Source organism: Aquarana catesbeiana, linkage group LG09 (genome assembly GCF_042186555.1).
Source record: "Aquarana catesbeiana isolate 2022-GZ linkage group LG09, ASM4218655v1, whole genome shotgun sequence".
NCBI classification, from domain to species: Eukaryota; Metazoa; Chordata; class Amphibia; order Anura; family Ranidae; genus Aquarana; species Aquarana catesbeiana.
This window is the reverse complement of record NC_133332.1, coordinates 161,005,883-161,021,872: the sequence shown is the minus strand read 5'-3', so window position 1 is coordinate 161,021,872 and position 15,990 is coordinate 161,005,883. Positions and strand designations below refer to the sequence as shown.

General features: G+C 43.8%; 1 protein-coding gene across 5 annotated transcripts in view; it reads left to right on the top strand.

Annotated features, from left to right (window-relative positions):
* SEPTIN6 (septin 6) overlaps positions 1-15,990 on the top strand; it is an 81,517-nt gene that overhangs the window by 16,718 nt on the left and 48,809 nt on the right. For all 5 annotated transcript variants that reach the window (XM_073599329.1, XM_073599331.1, XM_073599327.1 and 2 more), the window contains exon 2: positions 8,776-8,890. In XM_073599329.1, coding sequence (XP_073455430.1) covers positions 8,776-8,890 — 115 coding nt within the window. The remainder of the gene's footprint in view (positions 1-8,775; positions 8,891-15,990) is intronic.

The window sequence follows — 15,990 nt, the reverse complement described above, 5'->3', positions numbered from 1 at the left end:
GATTGACCGCCGCAGTCCTGTTAAATCACCAATTGCCGCCATTGGTAGTATAAAAATTTGAGGGGGGGGGGGAATTTCTGTGCATATATACTATAGTTTGCAAGCACTATAACGTTCATGCAACTAGGGTTGTCCCAATACCACTTTAAGACCGAGTACAAGTACCGATACTTTTTTTCAAGTACTCGCCAATACCGATTACCAATACTTTTTTTTTAATGTCATGTGACAGTTTGACTGGGCACTGATAGGTGGCACTGACTGATGACTGGCACTGATAGATGGCACTGACTGATGGGGACTGACTGATGGGAACTGATAGGTGGCACTTATGGGCACTGTTAGGTGGCACTGTTGGCTGGCACTGATGGCCGGCACTGATAGGCAGCACTTATGGGCACTGACAGGTGGCTGGCACTGATGGCTGTCACTTTTGGGCACTGATAGATGGCACTGATAGGTGGCACTGACAGGTGGCTGGCAGTGATAGGCGGCACTTAAAGGGGAATGACAGGTGGTTGGCACTGATGGCTGGCACTGAAATGCAGCAATAAATGACATGAGGAAAGAATTTATTTTGAAATGCTATGCTGCAACGCCCATCTTGGTACACCCTGCACTCGGCCGCAGTAAGCAGCAGCAGACATCTTATTATACCCAGCCTGAACTCTATGGGCTGGGTGTAACAAGATGTCCACTGGTGGCTTGCTACAGCCTAGTGCAGGGTGTACCAAGATGGACGTCAGGATGTTCAGCCGCTGACGGTGACCGAATATGACGGCTCCGGTCACCGATCCTGATACGGCTGCACCCTGCACCCCTGACAGCTTGCCTAGCTAGTTCACTGAAGGTGAGGACTCGCTCTCCATTCCACCGACTCCGCCCACTGACTCAGTTCGTCCGCTGATTCCGCCCACCCTCTTCGTCCACCCTCTTCACCCGCTGACTCCGCCTGCCGACCAGGTATCGGATCAGGCATCGGGAGCATTTGTCGGAGTACAAGTACTCGTGCAAATGCTCGGTATCGGTCCCGATACCGATACTAGTATCGGGACAACCCTACACGCAAACCAATCAATAAATGCTGCTTGGGATTTTTTTAAAATCAAAAACATATAGCAGAATGCATTTGGCCAAAATTTATGAAGAAATTTGATTTTTTTTTTTTTTTTTTTTTTTTTTTTTTTTTACATTGGATACGTTTTTTTAGGGCAGAAAGTTAAAAATATATAAATAAAAAATAAATATATATATTTTTTTCCGCCTTTTTGTGATCATATTGCAAAAAATTAAAAAATCCAGTGGTGATCAAATACCGCTAAAGGAAGTCTCTGTGTGAAAAAACTATATAAATTTTATTTAGGTACAGTGTTGTATGACTACTGGTGGCACAGTGCTAAATTGCAAAAAAAATGGCCTGGTCATGAAGGGGGTAAAATCTTCTGGAGCTTAGGTAGTTAATAATACCTTAGCAGATGGTGTCTGACATGGATGGGAATGATGTAGCATGCCAGAGATCCTTCCATGAAGTCGTTCTCAGCTTAAAGCAAACCTGTTCAAGGAAATGCAGTGGCCTCATTTAACCACTTCAGCCCCGGAAGGATTTACCCACTTAATGACCATGCCATTTTTTTAGCGATATGGCACTGCGTTATTGTAACCGACAATTGCGCGGACGTGCGGCGCTGTATCCAAATAAAATTGATTTTCCTATTTTGTCCACAAATTGAGCTTTCTATTGGTGGTATTTGATCACCTCTGTGGTTTTTATTTTTTACGCTATAAACAAAAAAAGAGAGACAATTTAAAAAAAAAAAACTATAAAAAAAACTATATTTTTGACTTTTTGCTAGAATACATATTCAATAAAAAAATGTTAAAAAACAAATGTTTTCATCAGTTTAGACCAATATGTATGCTTCTTCTACATATTTTTTTTTTATTGTTTTTACTAGGGGGGCCAGCTTTTTTTTTTTTTTTTTTTTTGACTGACTGACTGACTAGGACTAGAGATCGACCGATTATTGGTAAGGCCCATTTATTACAGGCCTATATCAGCATTTTCTGAAAAATCGGTATCAGTCGCATACTAGACCGATATTGCTTCAAGGGGTTTTACCAGGGTGATGCCTGCAGCTGCAGGCATCACACCGATACAGTTCTATAGAGCAGACGGTTGGCTTTATTGTAATAACAACCGATTGTGGCTCAGCAGCCACTCGACTGTTATTATAAACAGCGGGAGGGGACACCCCCTCCCACCGCTGGTCGACCGGGCTATCCTGTCTCACCGCGCGCGCCCTGTATCTAATTACAGGAAACAACGTTTCACGCAGTAGGCCGCCCTGCCGCAGTATGTGGTTAATGTCTAACTCTTTATTTGTCATGTTTTCAGCTATTATCAAAAGTAAAGGAAAATCACAATTTTTGGGTTATCCCTAGAACAGTATAAAGCCTCTTGCACACTGCAGGTTGAAAAAGGTCATATACATGCAAATGTGCGCATAAATATTTGTGAATACACGCAAAACAAACACCTAAAATTACGTCCAAAAAAGCAGATGCGCAAACATCAGTACCGTGTGCAAGAGGCCTAAGGCTCCTTTCACACGGGGGCGGCGTCGGCGGTAAAGCGGCGCTATATTTAGCACCACTTTACCGTCGTTTTAGCGGCGCTATTCGGCCGATAGCAGGGCGGTTTTAACCCCCGGTAGCAGCCGAAAAAGGATTAAAACCGCCCGCAAAGCGCCACTGCAGCAGCGATATGATGGTGGTATAGCCGCGCTGCCCCATTGATTTCAGTGTGAAGGAGCACTGAAGTGTATACGCCGCTCCTTCACCGCTCCAAAGATGACTTTTTTCAGCGTCCTGCCAGCGCACCGCTCCAATGTGAAAGCCCTCGGGGCTTTCACATTGGAGAGACTGCAGCGGCTGTTTCAGGGCGCTTTGCAGGCGCTATTTTTAGCGCTGTAGCACCTGCAAAGCGCCCCAGTGTGAAAGAGGTCTTAGAGGGGAAGTCTTCCAATAGGGACATTAGTGCTAGTGACCCTGATGAAAACCAGGGATTCCTTCAGTTTAGAGGGATTTCCTCTACTTTCCTATTCTGGCTATTGGACAAGAAGTGAAGATAAATCTCCCCAATGTGACATAGATGGCAAAAAAAAACAAAAAAACAAAAAACCCCTAACTGAGCTATGACCCTCCCTTTTTTGATCTAAAAATGGAAAAAAAAAGCCTTGTGTTTAGCTCTACTTTACCTCCTCCTCATCAATCAGAAGGAAGTAAAGGTAGAATATAGATCTTTGGGGAGATTTCCTCAGGCCTCCGGCTGTTGGTTGTAACTTCCTCCCATTCTATATGTAGTTTAGCCCAAACCGTGTCTAAGGGGTTGAAGGAATCCCATACAAGTGCAAGAAGAACATCCTCCCTGTGCACAAAGTATTTACTTGGTTGGCGTTGAACCCTAGACAAGAAGCACTAAAATCTAAAGTGCTAACCATAGCTCCGCATCTTACTTACCAACATGTTATGCTGTACTTACTGGGGTTGATTTATTAAAGGCAAAAATTTATTAAAGTGCACTTTCAAAATGCTGTTGCTCCAGAGCTTAGTAAATGATGGGGAGCTCTGCTGATTTCCTTGATCCAATTATGTGCAAAAAATGCTGCTGGTTTTTTATCTATATTTTATTTTCCTTGCACGTGATTGCCTGTTCTTTGCAAAGTGAAGCTTTATCTCATTTACTAAGCTGTTTGCAGAGTGCAACTGCACGTGCAAAGTGCCCAGTCTATTTGTTTGAAGTAAATCAACCCCAATGTGTTTTTGCTTTCCATTACATGGGTCAATGTAAATGACTGGTTTCCATCATTTGATCATATTTTTTGGTAAAAAAAAAAAATGCACTGCTTGTATTAAAAACTGAGCATTTATATTTGATTGTCATCAACAGACAAATTGGCCAGATAGTGAATTTCTGTAGCTGAACATGCAGCAAGTAGCAGAAGTACTTTGTATAATGTGAAATAATATAGGTAAAAGTTTGCAGACTGGCGCTTGCTTAAAATAAACCTGTATTGAATAAAAGTAGTGGACCTAGGCTCTGGTAACCGTATCCATTAAGCAATGGGGTTGATTTACTAAAACTGGAGAGTGCAAAATCTGGTGCACCTGTGGATGGTAGGCAAACCGTTTCTAACTTCAACTTTTTCAATTTTTATTATTATTATACAGGATTTAAAAAGCACCAACAGTTTGCACAGCACTTTACAACTTGTGAACAGGTTAAGCTTCGACAAAAAAAAAAAATTGAAAGCTGATCGGTTTCTATGCAGAGCTGCACCAGATTTTGCACTCTCCAGTTTTAGTAAATCAACCCCAGTGCATAGCAGGTCAGCGGTAAATAATAAAACCTTTACTTTCAGCTGCTCATTTTCCTAGGACCATTTGGTCATCTATTCCAAAGCACTGTGAAGCAAGAGGTCATTGGGCAGCTTGGCCTGTGGTTAGACCTGTCCTACTGATGAAGCTGCCACTGTAATGCGGTAATCAGAAGCCGAAGAGCTATGTGTCAAACTCCCAGTTGACTCCCGTGAGGCTGAAAGAATGAAGGGTGCCTGCACTTTTACTAACTGATCTTAGTTACACTTTGTAATTTTAGACTTTAATTATAGGTCCATAACTTCAATACTCACCTTCAGTTTGGTGCTGTCCCCACCAGAAAGTCCTCTCCTCCACCAGATTGTGCTACCTTCCAGGTGAAATGGTGCCCAGCATCATTCAGCCCAGATACTGTGAGCCCAGACCTAAGTACTACTGCCCTGAGAGGCTCCTAATCATTACATGTGCAATGTTCAGGACTGCCCACAATCGATGCTGGACAAGAAGAAAAATATGTGACTGTCCAGAAGAGCGTTTTGGAGAAAAGGAATACAAGGTGTGGAGAGGAGGTGTTCACTTAAAGCTGGAGAGGAGTTTAACTTGTTATATTTGAATCGTCTCCACATTTACTTTAATTATTACCTATGTTAACGTTGTCGTTTCAGCTGTCTAGAACGGATGTGAGGTGCGGTGAAATGGTTTCTTAACCACATTTCCTGATGTAGTACAGGAAGTAACTGAATACATATCTGGGGGATGTTGCTGGTCTTGAAAGTCATGTTAGGGTATCTGGTACCGTAGATGTACAGCTGCCATTTTGGAATAGTTTCTAGGGGTGGAGTGCATCTCTTCCTCTCCTGTGTGCACATACATACACTATACAATACATTATTACTTGTGATAAGAACACAGGGTACGCTATTTATGAGCCTTCTAGTACGGTTTCCTTTCCGTTTCTTTTCCTTTTTTGCTTTTTTCTTTTTCTTTTCTTTTACATTTTTTTTTTTTTCTTATAGAGGAGGGCTTTTGACAAATTTAAAGGAAAGCTACGCTGAGATTAAAACAGGGCTGCCATTGCTGATCTGAAAAATTTTCTGCAATAAACCAAATCAATCAAGACAGTCAGAAATAAGTTGGAGCTCCTAGCCTGCATACTTATGAATTTGTGAATTAGCACTGAAGCCTCTGGATTCAGCATGAGCCATTGAGCTAGTATTTTGTACTTTATAGTAAGACTGAAGGCATAAGTAGAGGACTTAAATGCAAGTACCCCATAGTACAGCTATCAGCCTGCTATAGGCTTTGACAGGCTGCAGATATTGGGGATGGACATTACACCTGTGCCCCCATGAGCACTACAATGCCAGGACTACACACAGGAGCTGGACTCCCTATGAGCAAGGGGCCTAAATGTAAACTGTAGTAGTAAACTGTTTTTAACCGGATCCATTTGCAAATGATTTTAATACACTGCATGTTTTTTTCATATCTTGTAAACCTGTCATACTTGATTTACTAACACCGCTCCCTAATGTACCATGCTTTGCCTGTTGGCATGAACTCTAAAGCAAATGTTTATCATTTAATATTAACAGTGTGCTGCATGGCTTTCCTAAGTGGCAGTGTTTGTACATTGTAGCGGATGTGTGATCCTTACCGCTCCCAAGTATAAATATTTTGTATTGCACACTTCCATTATTACCATGGCAAAATTCTATGGCCATTTCCAAGTTATGAAGCTAAATGGCTTGTCTCTCTAGTCTTTTTTATAAATGTTTTTGGGGTTTACAGAGTTGTGTAGCTTGGTAAGTAAAATGTGCTTTTGTCAAATTTTAAAACCAATACACACACACACACACACTCTTGTTGTTTACTTGTCATAAGTATTTGTATTTCTGCCCATCCAGTCCTAAGCAGCCTCATCTAGCAGGGTAGGAGGCAGTGGCAGTGCGTCCATAAGGGTGCACGGGTGCCACCCTCTCTATGACCAATGGATAGATTCATGCATTGCATAAATCCAATCCATGGCCGCTGCTGCCACCCCCTTTTCAGGTGCCCGGCCCCTTTTTGGGCGCCTGAATTACAGCGGCGGGGGGCGGAGGGGGTGTGTGTTTTTGATGCCCCTGATTAGAGCCATAGGCTCTAATAGGCTTCAAAATAGCCACCCAGGTGTGTTAGATAAGTGAATGAATATTTGCTTTCCTAACACTGAACCGTCAGTCAGGTGCTTGGGTCTGTTACCCATCACCTGACTGGCCGAAACGAAAGGCGCTGTGATTGGACACCTATCAGGAGGAGAGGACGGGAGGAGACGCATGGAGTACACTGCTCGCCGGCATCACCTGCTGCCACACCGAGACAGGGTAAGTGGCCGACAGAAGGCGAGCGGGCAGGGGGGGGGTCACAGTGGTGGCATTTGCTCAAAAGGTATAAAGGCTTGCAAATGCTCCCCCCTCCAAACCCAGAATGAAAGGGATGGGCCAGGAATAGTAAAGTTGGGGAGGAAAACACTAGATGATGCTGGATGTTCTCCAGCTATAAAGTGAGGTGGGCTCTATCTGACTTGCTGTAACTTCTAATGCACAGAGAAGCTCAGAGTGTAGTGAAGTCAAGCAATTTCAGTACAGGAGAGGAACCTGTACAATGTGCAAGACTGAGGGTAAGGCTGGCATTCAACTTTAAAGAAGCGTTAAAAGGGAAGCATGTAGGCTCGCTGAGGGGCTGAGCCAGGGGCTGATCCAGGCATGTGGGCGGATCCCGACTTCATTGTCGTGATCTTGTCTGAGCATGGATCGGCTCTGTGACTTCAGCCGGCTTCAGTCCGCTGTCTGCTAAAATTGGGTCACAGGAGTGCAGAACGGACTACACTCCTGTGATCCACAGGAGAAGTATAGCCAAATGAGTTTTGGCTGTACTTCTTTAAGTAAATTCTTTAAAAAAAACACTGACAGGTAGGGTTTTTTATAACAGAAGAGACTCAAGTGGTCTCTTCTGTCATAAATTCCTTTCCTGGCCTGTAATAATATAATCTGAGCCACACACGCGCAGCTCAGACTGCATTTACATCATCCGATCTGCATGAAGTGACATTATTGTGGCCTGACTATTCAACTGCTTGGAGAGTGCAAACCAAGAAGATAGACTGATGGCGATGGAAGCGCCCAGGACCTTCAGGAGTGGTGACAGCGCAGCACTGAAGTGCTCAGTTTGACAGGTAAATCTGCCATGATGTGCCAATATACAGTGCAACTTATGGCATTAACCTCCTGGGAGGACCCATAAAAAAAGGAAAAATTTAAAAACTGCTTTAAGCAAGATGACCTGGTTATCCAAACCGTCATATGCAATGGGCTGGGGGAAGTGGCTAGCATTCTTGCAATGCTGGGTTCAGTTCTTTCCAAGGATGCATTCTACATTGTTTTATTCCTGGTTTACACTGATGCAGTGCAGGGAATCACATGTGATTCAGACAGGAATCGCACCGTATTCCTGTTTAAAATAAAACATGCAATTCTTTGCAGTGCAATTTGAGCCCGTTCATTTTGTATGGCTCAAATCGCACTGCACCCATATGAAAAAGGTGCTCTTTTTTTTGTTTTGTCTTGCTGAAATCTGATGGCATGGGTCTTCACACCCATGCGATCCTATCCAGCCAATCACACTGCATTTTGCAAACTGTTTTTGGGGTGTTAACCTTGACACTTGCAGCGATTCACATGAACGTAGTGCAATTGAGATGCAGTGCAGGAAACGCACTGGAATCGCTGCAAATCCAGCACCACATCAGTGTGAAACTGGGACCTAAACTGCACATCATTCAGTCACTCTCCCTAATTTCTAGGATATTACATTACATTTTCCCCCTTTCTGTACTTCATGTTCTGTGTGTTTTTGTTCGCTGAGAAGCCTGTTTTATCTGGTCATTGGTTCAGCAGCTTACTAGTGGCTTCTGCTCCTTAGCCCGTATCTGTTCCGCCTCATGTAACACATACAATGGACACCTGATTTACATGCACAGCAGCAAAGGGCACCTCTGTGTAGCTTTTCCAGAGCTGAATAATGAACATCCTGTTTATTATAGAATCCTGCTGTTATTATCTGGGGAATGAGCTCTTATTTATATTACAATCAGGTATTTGACAGAGTATCACACATTTTATTCCTGCTCATGGTTACACATTATTGGGGTTATTTAGTAAGGTAGCACAACGATTAGTGTTATGAAGACTGTAGTAACCCCTAGCAACAAAATACATGACTGGTAAATTATGATTAGCTGATGTGGCCCCCTGCAGTTTGCACAATACTTTTCTCCTTACTGAATACAGATTTATACAATAGAAAAGTAAATATTGTAAGAGGTTGGACTTAATCTGTGGTTTTCTATTGTTATTTCAGGGTGAAGGGTGCCGTACTCTTCCTCTTTCTGGACATGTGGGATTTGACAGCCTGCCGGACCAGCTGGTTAACAAATCAATCAATCATGGCTTTTGTTTCAATATCCTCTGTGTGGGTGAGTATTTGCAGACATGCTGACTTTGTTAGGAGAGGCAACGATCCAAAAGATTGTGTATGAATAGCACCAGAGGACCAAGACTTCTGAAAATGAGCCCATTCAATGGCCGGACATGGATGAATACAGTATTGTGTGTATGCCTTGTTTACAGCCAGCTACACAGTGCTTTGTAACAAGTCAAATTCAAGATCAATTCAACACTGCAGTGCTTTATTTGAGAAAGATGGGACCATTTTAGTGCAAGTCCAGGCACATAAGAATGGTATAGAAAAACGATTATGACTTTCTTATAATAATGTATCCAAATAACACATGTAATTATCAACACATGTCTTTACACCACTCCTAACTACACCATTCAGCAACCAATAATATATTATTTAGGGTGCTTAAACCTCTCAAGAGTGTATCAATCTGTTAGTACAATAATTTTGAATATATAGAGTAAGCACACCACATAGCCAAACTGCTTTAGCAATAGGTTTAAATTAGGCATATACTGTACATTTATACAACAGGTACAGATAACCAAGTATGTCATCTAACATATCACATGCATATGGGTGCAATGAGCTACACTAAAAACATATAAGAGCTGATGTTCAGAAATACATTCAGGAATTCCGTACCCTTGATAGTGTAAGGAAAAGGAAAGCTGAGGAGGTAGGGGTTTTTGCCTCCCCAAAACGTTGGTTTTCCTCCTCCTCCTCGCTTTTCACCAGAATCTGGCTCAGCTTTCTTTTTCACTACACTATCAAGGGTACTGACTGCCTGTACAGTATAGATTTCTGAACATCAGCTCTTATATGTTTTTAGTGAAGCTCATTGCACCCATATGCATGAATGTTTTTAGCTATGATTAGACCTTGGAGTGAATATCTTTGTTGTATTATGCTTGATGTTAGATGACATACTTTGTTATCTGTAGCTGTTGTTAGTGCTGTATTTTGGCCTAGGGCGGCACTTTGCGGGGGGTGGCAAAAGAGGCGCCCCCTCACCCTCCTCCTGGCTCCTGCAAGCTGGGCTGCCATCAGGGGAGTGCATCTGAATCCAGTGGCACTGGCATCGCTATGGGGGTGGGGGGCGGACTGCACCCGGTTGACACCAAGAAGTAGTAGTAGTAGTAGTAGTAGTAGTAGTAGTAGTAGTAGTAGTAGTAGTAGTAGTAGTAGGTGCTGTCACCCCCCCCTACCCCGGCAAAGCGTGTTGTCTTTCCCTGCTCTGTTTGCCAGCAGCACTGTGACAGAGAGATGAGAGCTGCACAGCGTTCTTGTATCTCGCCCCCTCCCCTTTCTCCTGTCAGCTGAACTGGAGAAGAGAGAGAGCGGCTCCAAGCATGTTCCCTGCGACGCCGCCCAGCTTCCTGCCCACTCTGATTCCCTCTCCATTGGCCAAAGCAGAGGGTCAATCAGAAGACACTGTGGGGGGGGGGGGGGGGCGCTTCACGGGAAATGTAGTCCCAGAAAATTGGCAGCAGGTTACGGTCCCCCCCGCATACATGCACTCTGGAGGGAGGAGAGAGAGAACTTGGAACCTGGCAAAAAGCAGAGTGCTACAGGAGAAGGGAAAAAGAGAGGACTTTGTAGGGGAAAGCCAGAGAGGGAGCCACGCTGCGCCCGCAGCACCAGAGAGGGAGCCACGCTGCGCCCGCAGCACCAGAGAGGGAGCCACGCTGCGCCCGCAGCACCAGAGAGGGAGCCACGCTGCGCCCGCAGCACCAGAGAGGGAGCCACGCTGCGCCCGCAGCACCAGAGAGGGAGCCACGCTGCGCCCGCAGCACCAGAGAGGGAGCCACGCTGCGCCCGCAGCACCAGAGAGGGAGCCACGCTGCGCCCGCAGCACCAGAGAGGGAGCCAATGGAGCAGTGGATGCCAGTGGTAAAATGTCCGCTGGCATCCACCGCTATCCGATCCGATCCTGTCTGCAAATTCCAGACAAATGGTGGTCCTATTTTCCATCTGTCTGTGGATCAAATTGGATCTGACCAGATGATAACGGACAGGCAGTCTGTTTTCACCTGATCTCCCCATAGAGGAGAGCGGGAATCTGTCCATCTCCCGCTCTGCCAAGTGAGTGGACACGGACCTGTCATCCGCCTGCTCAGCGGGGATCAGCAGAGCGATCCCCCCCTGAGCAAGCGTAGTCTGTCAGGCAGAGATGCCCATGTGAAAGGGGCCTACTATTTTCTTTTGTTTTTTTAACCCAGCAGGTTGGTTGAATAAAACTGACAGCTCAAGTCGGGGTTGCTGTACTAACAACCCAATGTTAGTACAGCAATCTCCCCTGCTGTGCTATTGTGTTCTCACAGGGGGACGGCCCCGCTGCTGGTTTTCCAGCATGCTCTTCCAAACTCTCAGGCCGGCTGCCATACACACGGGCCGAATGTCAGTTTTTATTGAACCAGCCGATGTCACCCGACATTCCACCCGTGTGTACTAGGCTTTACAGTCAGCTGCAGCATTCTCATTTTCTAGCAGAAATGTGCTCTGGCGTGTTCAGATCCTAGTCTAATCAAATTTATAACAGCCTAGAGAAAGATAAAAATCACTTTGAAGGCAATGCAGCATTTTTTTTTTTTTTTTTTTTTTTTGAGGCAAGTGGGCGGGGTTGGGGGGGCCCCATCAGGTAGGCTGTACAGGGCCCCATGGTTTCTAACAGCAGGTATGTATGTATGTATATATATGCCTAATGCAAACTTATTGCTAAAGCAGTTTGGCTATGTGGTGTGCTTACTCTATATATTCGAGATGCTCAAATGACAATGAAAATTTTAGTACAAATAATTGTGTGTACGACATGAACGTGATAGATTTCAGTTGAATAGGGTAAAAATGTAAAACCATAGAAAGCTTGACCCCAATACAATCTGCTGTAAACACATGAATGGTCTGACCGTTTCCTAAAGAGAACATTGAAAGAAAAATGTGTTCTTGTGAATGGTTAGAGTGGCTCTTTCTGTTAATTATATGTCTACTATATCAGATTTTTGTTGTGGCTTTTTTTTTTTTTTGTTAAGCACATTTTTAAAAACCATATTAAATTATTCAGAAAAGTTTCTGAAAGATATATAAACATCTTCCACATAGCTGAACTGCTTTTGCTGTGAGCGTTCCATTTTGCTAGTGCCGAAAATACTTTGGGGAACAAAAACTGTCTAAATATAGTTATGTTATTTTAGAGCCTTGGAGATGGTTAATTTTCAGAATGTCCCTAACCTGTTTTACATACAGCTGTGCTTGTAAGTTTACATACCCTGGCAGAATTTATGATTTCTTGACCATTTTTCAGAGAAAATGAATGATAACACAAAAACTTTTCTTTCAGTCATGGTTAATGTTTGGCTGTAACCATTTATTATCAATAAACTGTGTTTTTATTCTTTTTAAATCATAATGATAACAAACTACCCAAATGACAAAAGTTTACATACCCCAGTTCTTAATATTGTGTATTGCCCCACTTTAACATCAATGACAGCTTGAAGTCTTTTGTGGTATTTGTGGATGAGACTCTTTATCTTAGATGGTAAAGCTGACCATTCCTCTTGGCAAAAAGCCTCCAGTTCCTGTAAATTCTTGGGCTGTCTTATATGAACTGCACGTTTGAGATCTCCCCAGAGTGGATCAATGAAATTGAGGTCAGGAGACTGAGATGACCACTCCAGAACCTTCACTTTATTCTGCTGTAGCCAATCACAGGTGAATTTGGCCTTGTGTTTTGGATCATTGTCATGTTGGAATGTCCAAGTACGTCCCATCAGCTTCCTGGCTGATGAATGCAATTGTTCCTCCAGTATTTTTGATAACATACTACATTCATCTTGCCATTTTGACCAAATTTCCTGTGCCTTTATAACTCACACATCCCCAAAACACCAGCGATCCACCTCCGTATTTCACAGTAGGAATGGTGTACCTTTCATCATTGGCCTTGTTGACTCCTCTCCAAATGTAGCTTTTATGGTTGTGACCAAAAAGCTCAATTTTGGTCTCAGCACTCTAAATGACTATGTGCCAGAAGGTTTGAGGCTTGTCCCTGTGCCATTTGGCGTATTGTAAGCAGGATACTTTGTGGCATTTGCATAGTAATGGCTTTCTTCTGGCGACTCGACCATGCAGCCCATCTTTCTTCAAGTGCCTCCTTATTGTGCATCTTGAACCAGCCACACCACATGTTTTCATAGAGTCCTATATTTCACCTGATGATGTTTGTAGGTTTTTCTTTGCATCCCGAACAATTTTCCTGGCAGTTGTGGCTGAAATTTTAGTTGGTCTACCTGACCGTGATTTGGTTTCAACAGAACCCCTAATTTTTCACTTCTTGATTAGAGTTTGAAAACTGCTGATTGGCATTCTCAATTCCTTGGATATCTTTTTATATCCCTTTCCTGTTTTATACAGTTCAACTACCTTTTCCCGCATATCTTTTGACAATTCTTTTGCTTTCCCCATGACTCAGAATCCAGAAACATCAGTGCAGCAGCACTGGATGAAAGATGTGAGAGTCTGTCAGGAGTCCATAAACTCATTGACCTTTTATACACACACACTAATTACAAGCAAACAGATCACTGGTGAGGATGGATGCCTTTTAATAGCCATTCAAACCCATTTGTGTCAACTTGTGTGCATGTTATCAGGCCAAAATCGCTAGGATATGTAAACTTTTAATCAGGGTCATTTGGGTAGTTTCTGTTGCCAGTATGATTTAAAAAGAGTAAACACAGTTGATTGATAATAAATGGCTTCAGCCAAACACTAACCATGAGTGAAAAAAGTTTTTGTGTTTATCATTCATATTCTTTGAAAAATGGCCAATAAATCATACATTCTGCCAGAGTATGTAAACCTATGAGAACAACTGTATGTGTTAAATCCATTACTTCACTCTTAAGAGGAAATGCTGTTTCCCTTTCTAGATTTGTAGAAATGCTGTATCTTTGAGGGGTCTCTGTACAGTGACGCTGATTTGCCAAAGGAAGTGAGAACCTTCACTCAATAAATTGTGTGAATATTCACTTCAATTTATGCAGCCAGGTGAAAAGCGAATATCTGTTTACTGTAATCGTGCCGATCAAATAAATAAAAGGGAATTTGCTTTTCACATGAGTGTATAATTTAAAGTGAATATTCACACAACTTACGGAGTGAAGATTCTCAACTCCGCCAGTAAATCAGGCTAAATATATCCGTAATATTATATGTGTGTGTGTGTGTGTGTGTATATGTATATGTGTGTGTGTGTGTGTGTGTGTGTGTATAATATATAAAGAAGGCCAGTATGGTGGCCTGAATCATTCGTATGCACTTCTCGCATTCTATTTTCCACACCTAACTTTGTTGTTTTGCCCCGTGCTCGGCATCGCGCCACACCTTCCCGATATTTTGCACTCCAGCCACAGTCTGCTGTGAACTCACTCGCATGGCCCACTGTCGCAAGTAAGATTTGTTACCACATTCTTTATGTCCTATCAAATCATTACCATTTGTTGTCTCTCATATCGTTCGTTAGTTTCTCCTACGAATCAAACAGACGTTGTCCTTATCCCTTATGCTGCTCGCTTAAGGGTACGGTAAGCCGCCAAACAAACCAGGTGCTTCTATCCTTTCCTCAGTAATCCAATTCTCGTTCGTTGAGACCCTTGCAGCCATGCCAAACCGTCTCAGCAGCCTGTCACTCTTGTTGAGACCATTGCAAAATGCAATATCGTCTCAGCTACCCCTCACTCATCAAAAAAACAAACCCCTTTGCCACCACGTAATCTCGGCCCAGCAATCTGACACTTGTTGAGACCCTGGCAACCACGCAAAATTGTCTCAGCAGCCTGACACCCTTGTTGAGACCCTTGCAATCACGCAATACCGTCAAAATGCAATATCATCTGAGCAACCTCACATTCCTCTAGATCTTTGCGACCACGTTTCAGCAACCTGACACCCGTTCAGACCCTTGCATCCATACAAAATCGTCTCAGCAGCCTGACACTCATTTGAGACCCTTGCAAAATGCAACATTGTCTCAGCAACACCTTGCTCGTTGAGACCCTTGGGACCACACAATATCATCCTAAAAGAAAAAAAAAACCCTCATACTCATCGAGACCCTTCCAATCACGCAATATCGTGTTGGCAGGCTGACACCCACTGAGACCCTTGCAATCACGCAATATCATCTCAAAACAACCTCATACTTAACGAGACCCTTGCAACCACGCAATATCGTCTCAGCAACCTGACTGAGACCCTTGCGACCCCTCAATGCCGTCTCAAAACAAACCTCATACTCATCGAGACCCTTGCGACCACGCAATATCGTCTCAGCAAACCAGACTGAGACCCTTGCGACCACGCAGTGTCATCTCAAAAACAAACCTTGATACTCATCGAGACCCCTGCAACGACGCAGTATCGTCCCAGCAACCTGAAACTCGCTGACACCCTTGCAACCATGCAATATTGTCTCCGGTAGTATAAAACACTTCGGCACGCACCTACGTGCAAACCTGCATGCAAACTAACTTGCAAACTAACTTGCAAACACACGTCAGTGGCAAACAATCAGCCACACAAACACGCAGCGGCACCCAGTTGGCCATTCATCCCCAGTGGCACGCGGGCCACTCATCTTTTCCCTGTCTTTCTCCCTGAGGACAGTTCAGGTTTCCATCTGGCACCAGGTCGGACTCCGATAAAAAAAAAATAGGAGGGGAAGAACGTACAGTTTGCATCTTCACCAGGGTCAGCCGCATGACGGGGTTGAGCCAGTTCATTTCAGGCAAAGTCACACCAGGCCCATTGTCAGACTGTTATCCACCACCTCGATGACTTCCTGCTCACTGAACAACCGAGCACGCCACCAGCAGATCTAGACAGGTTGAGAGTGGTGTTCGACAATCTCAACGTATCCATGGCCAAGCATAGAGTGGAAGGCCTGGACACTCTATCACCTTCCTAGGTGTCACTCTGGACACGCGTGCCATAACCTGCCTCCCCCCGACAAACTAGCCTGTACCAGGACAGTTATCCACGACTTCTCCCAGTCAAAAGGGTGCACCATGAGGCAGTTGCAATCCTTACTAGGGATGCTGAACTTCGCGG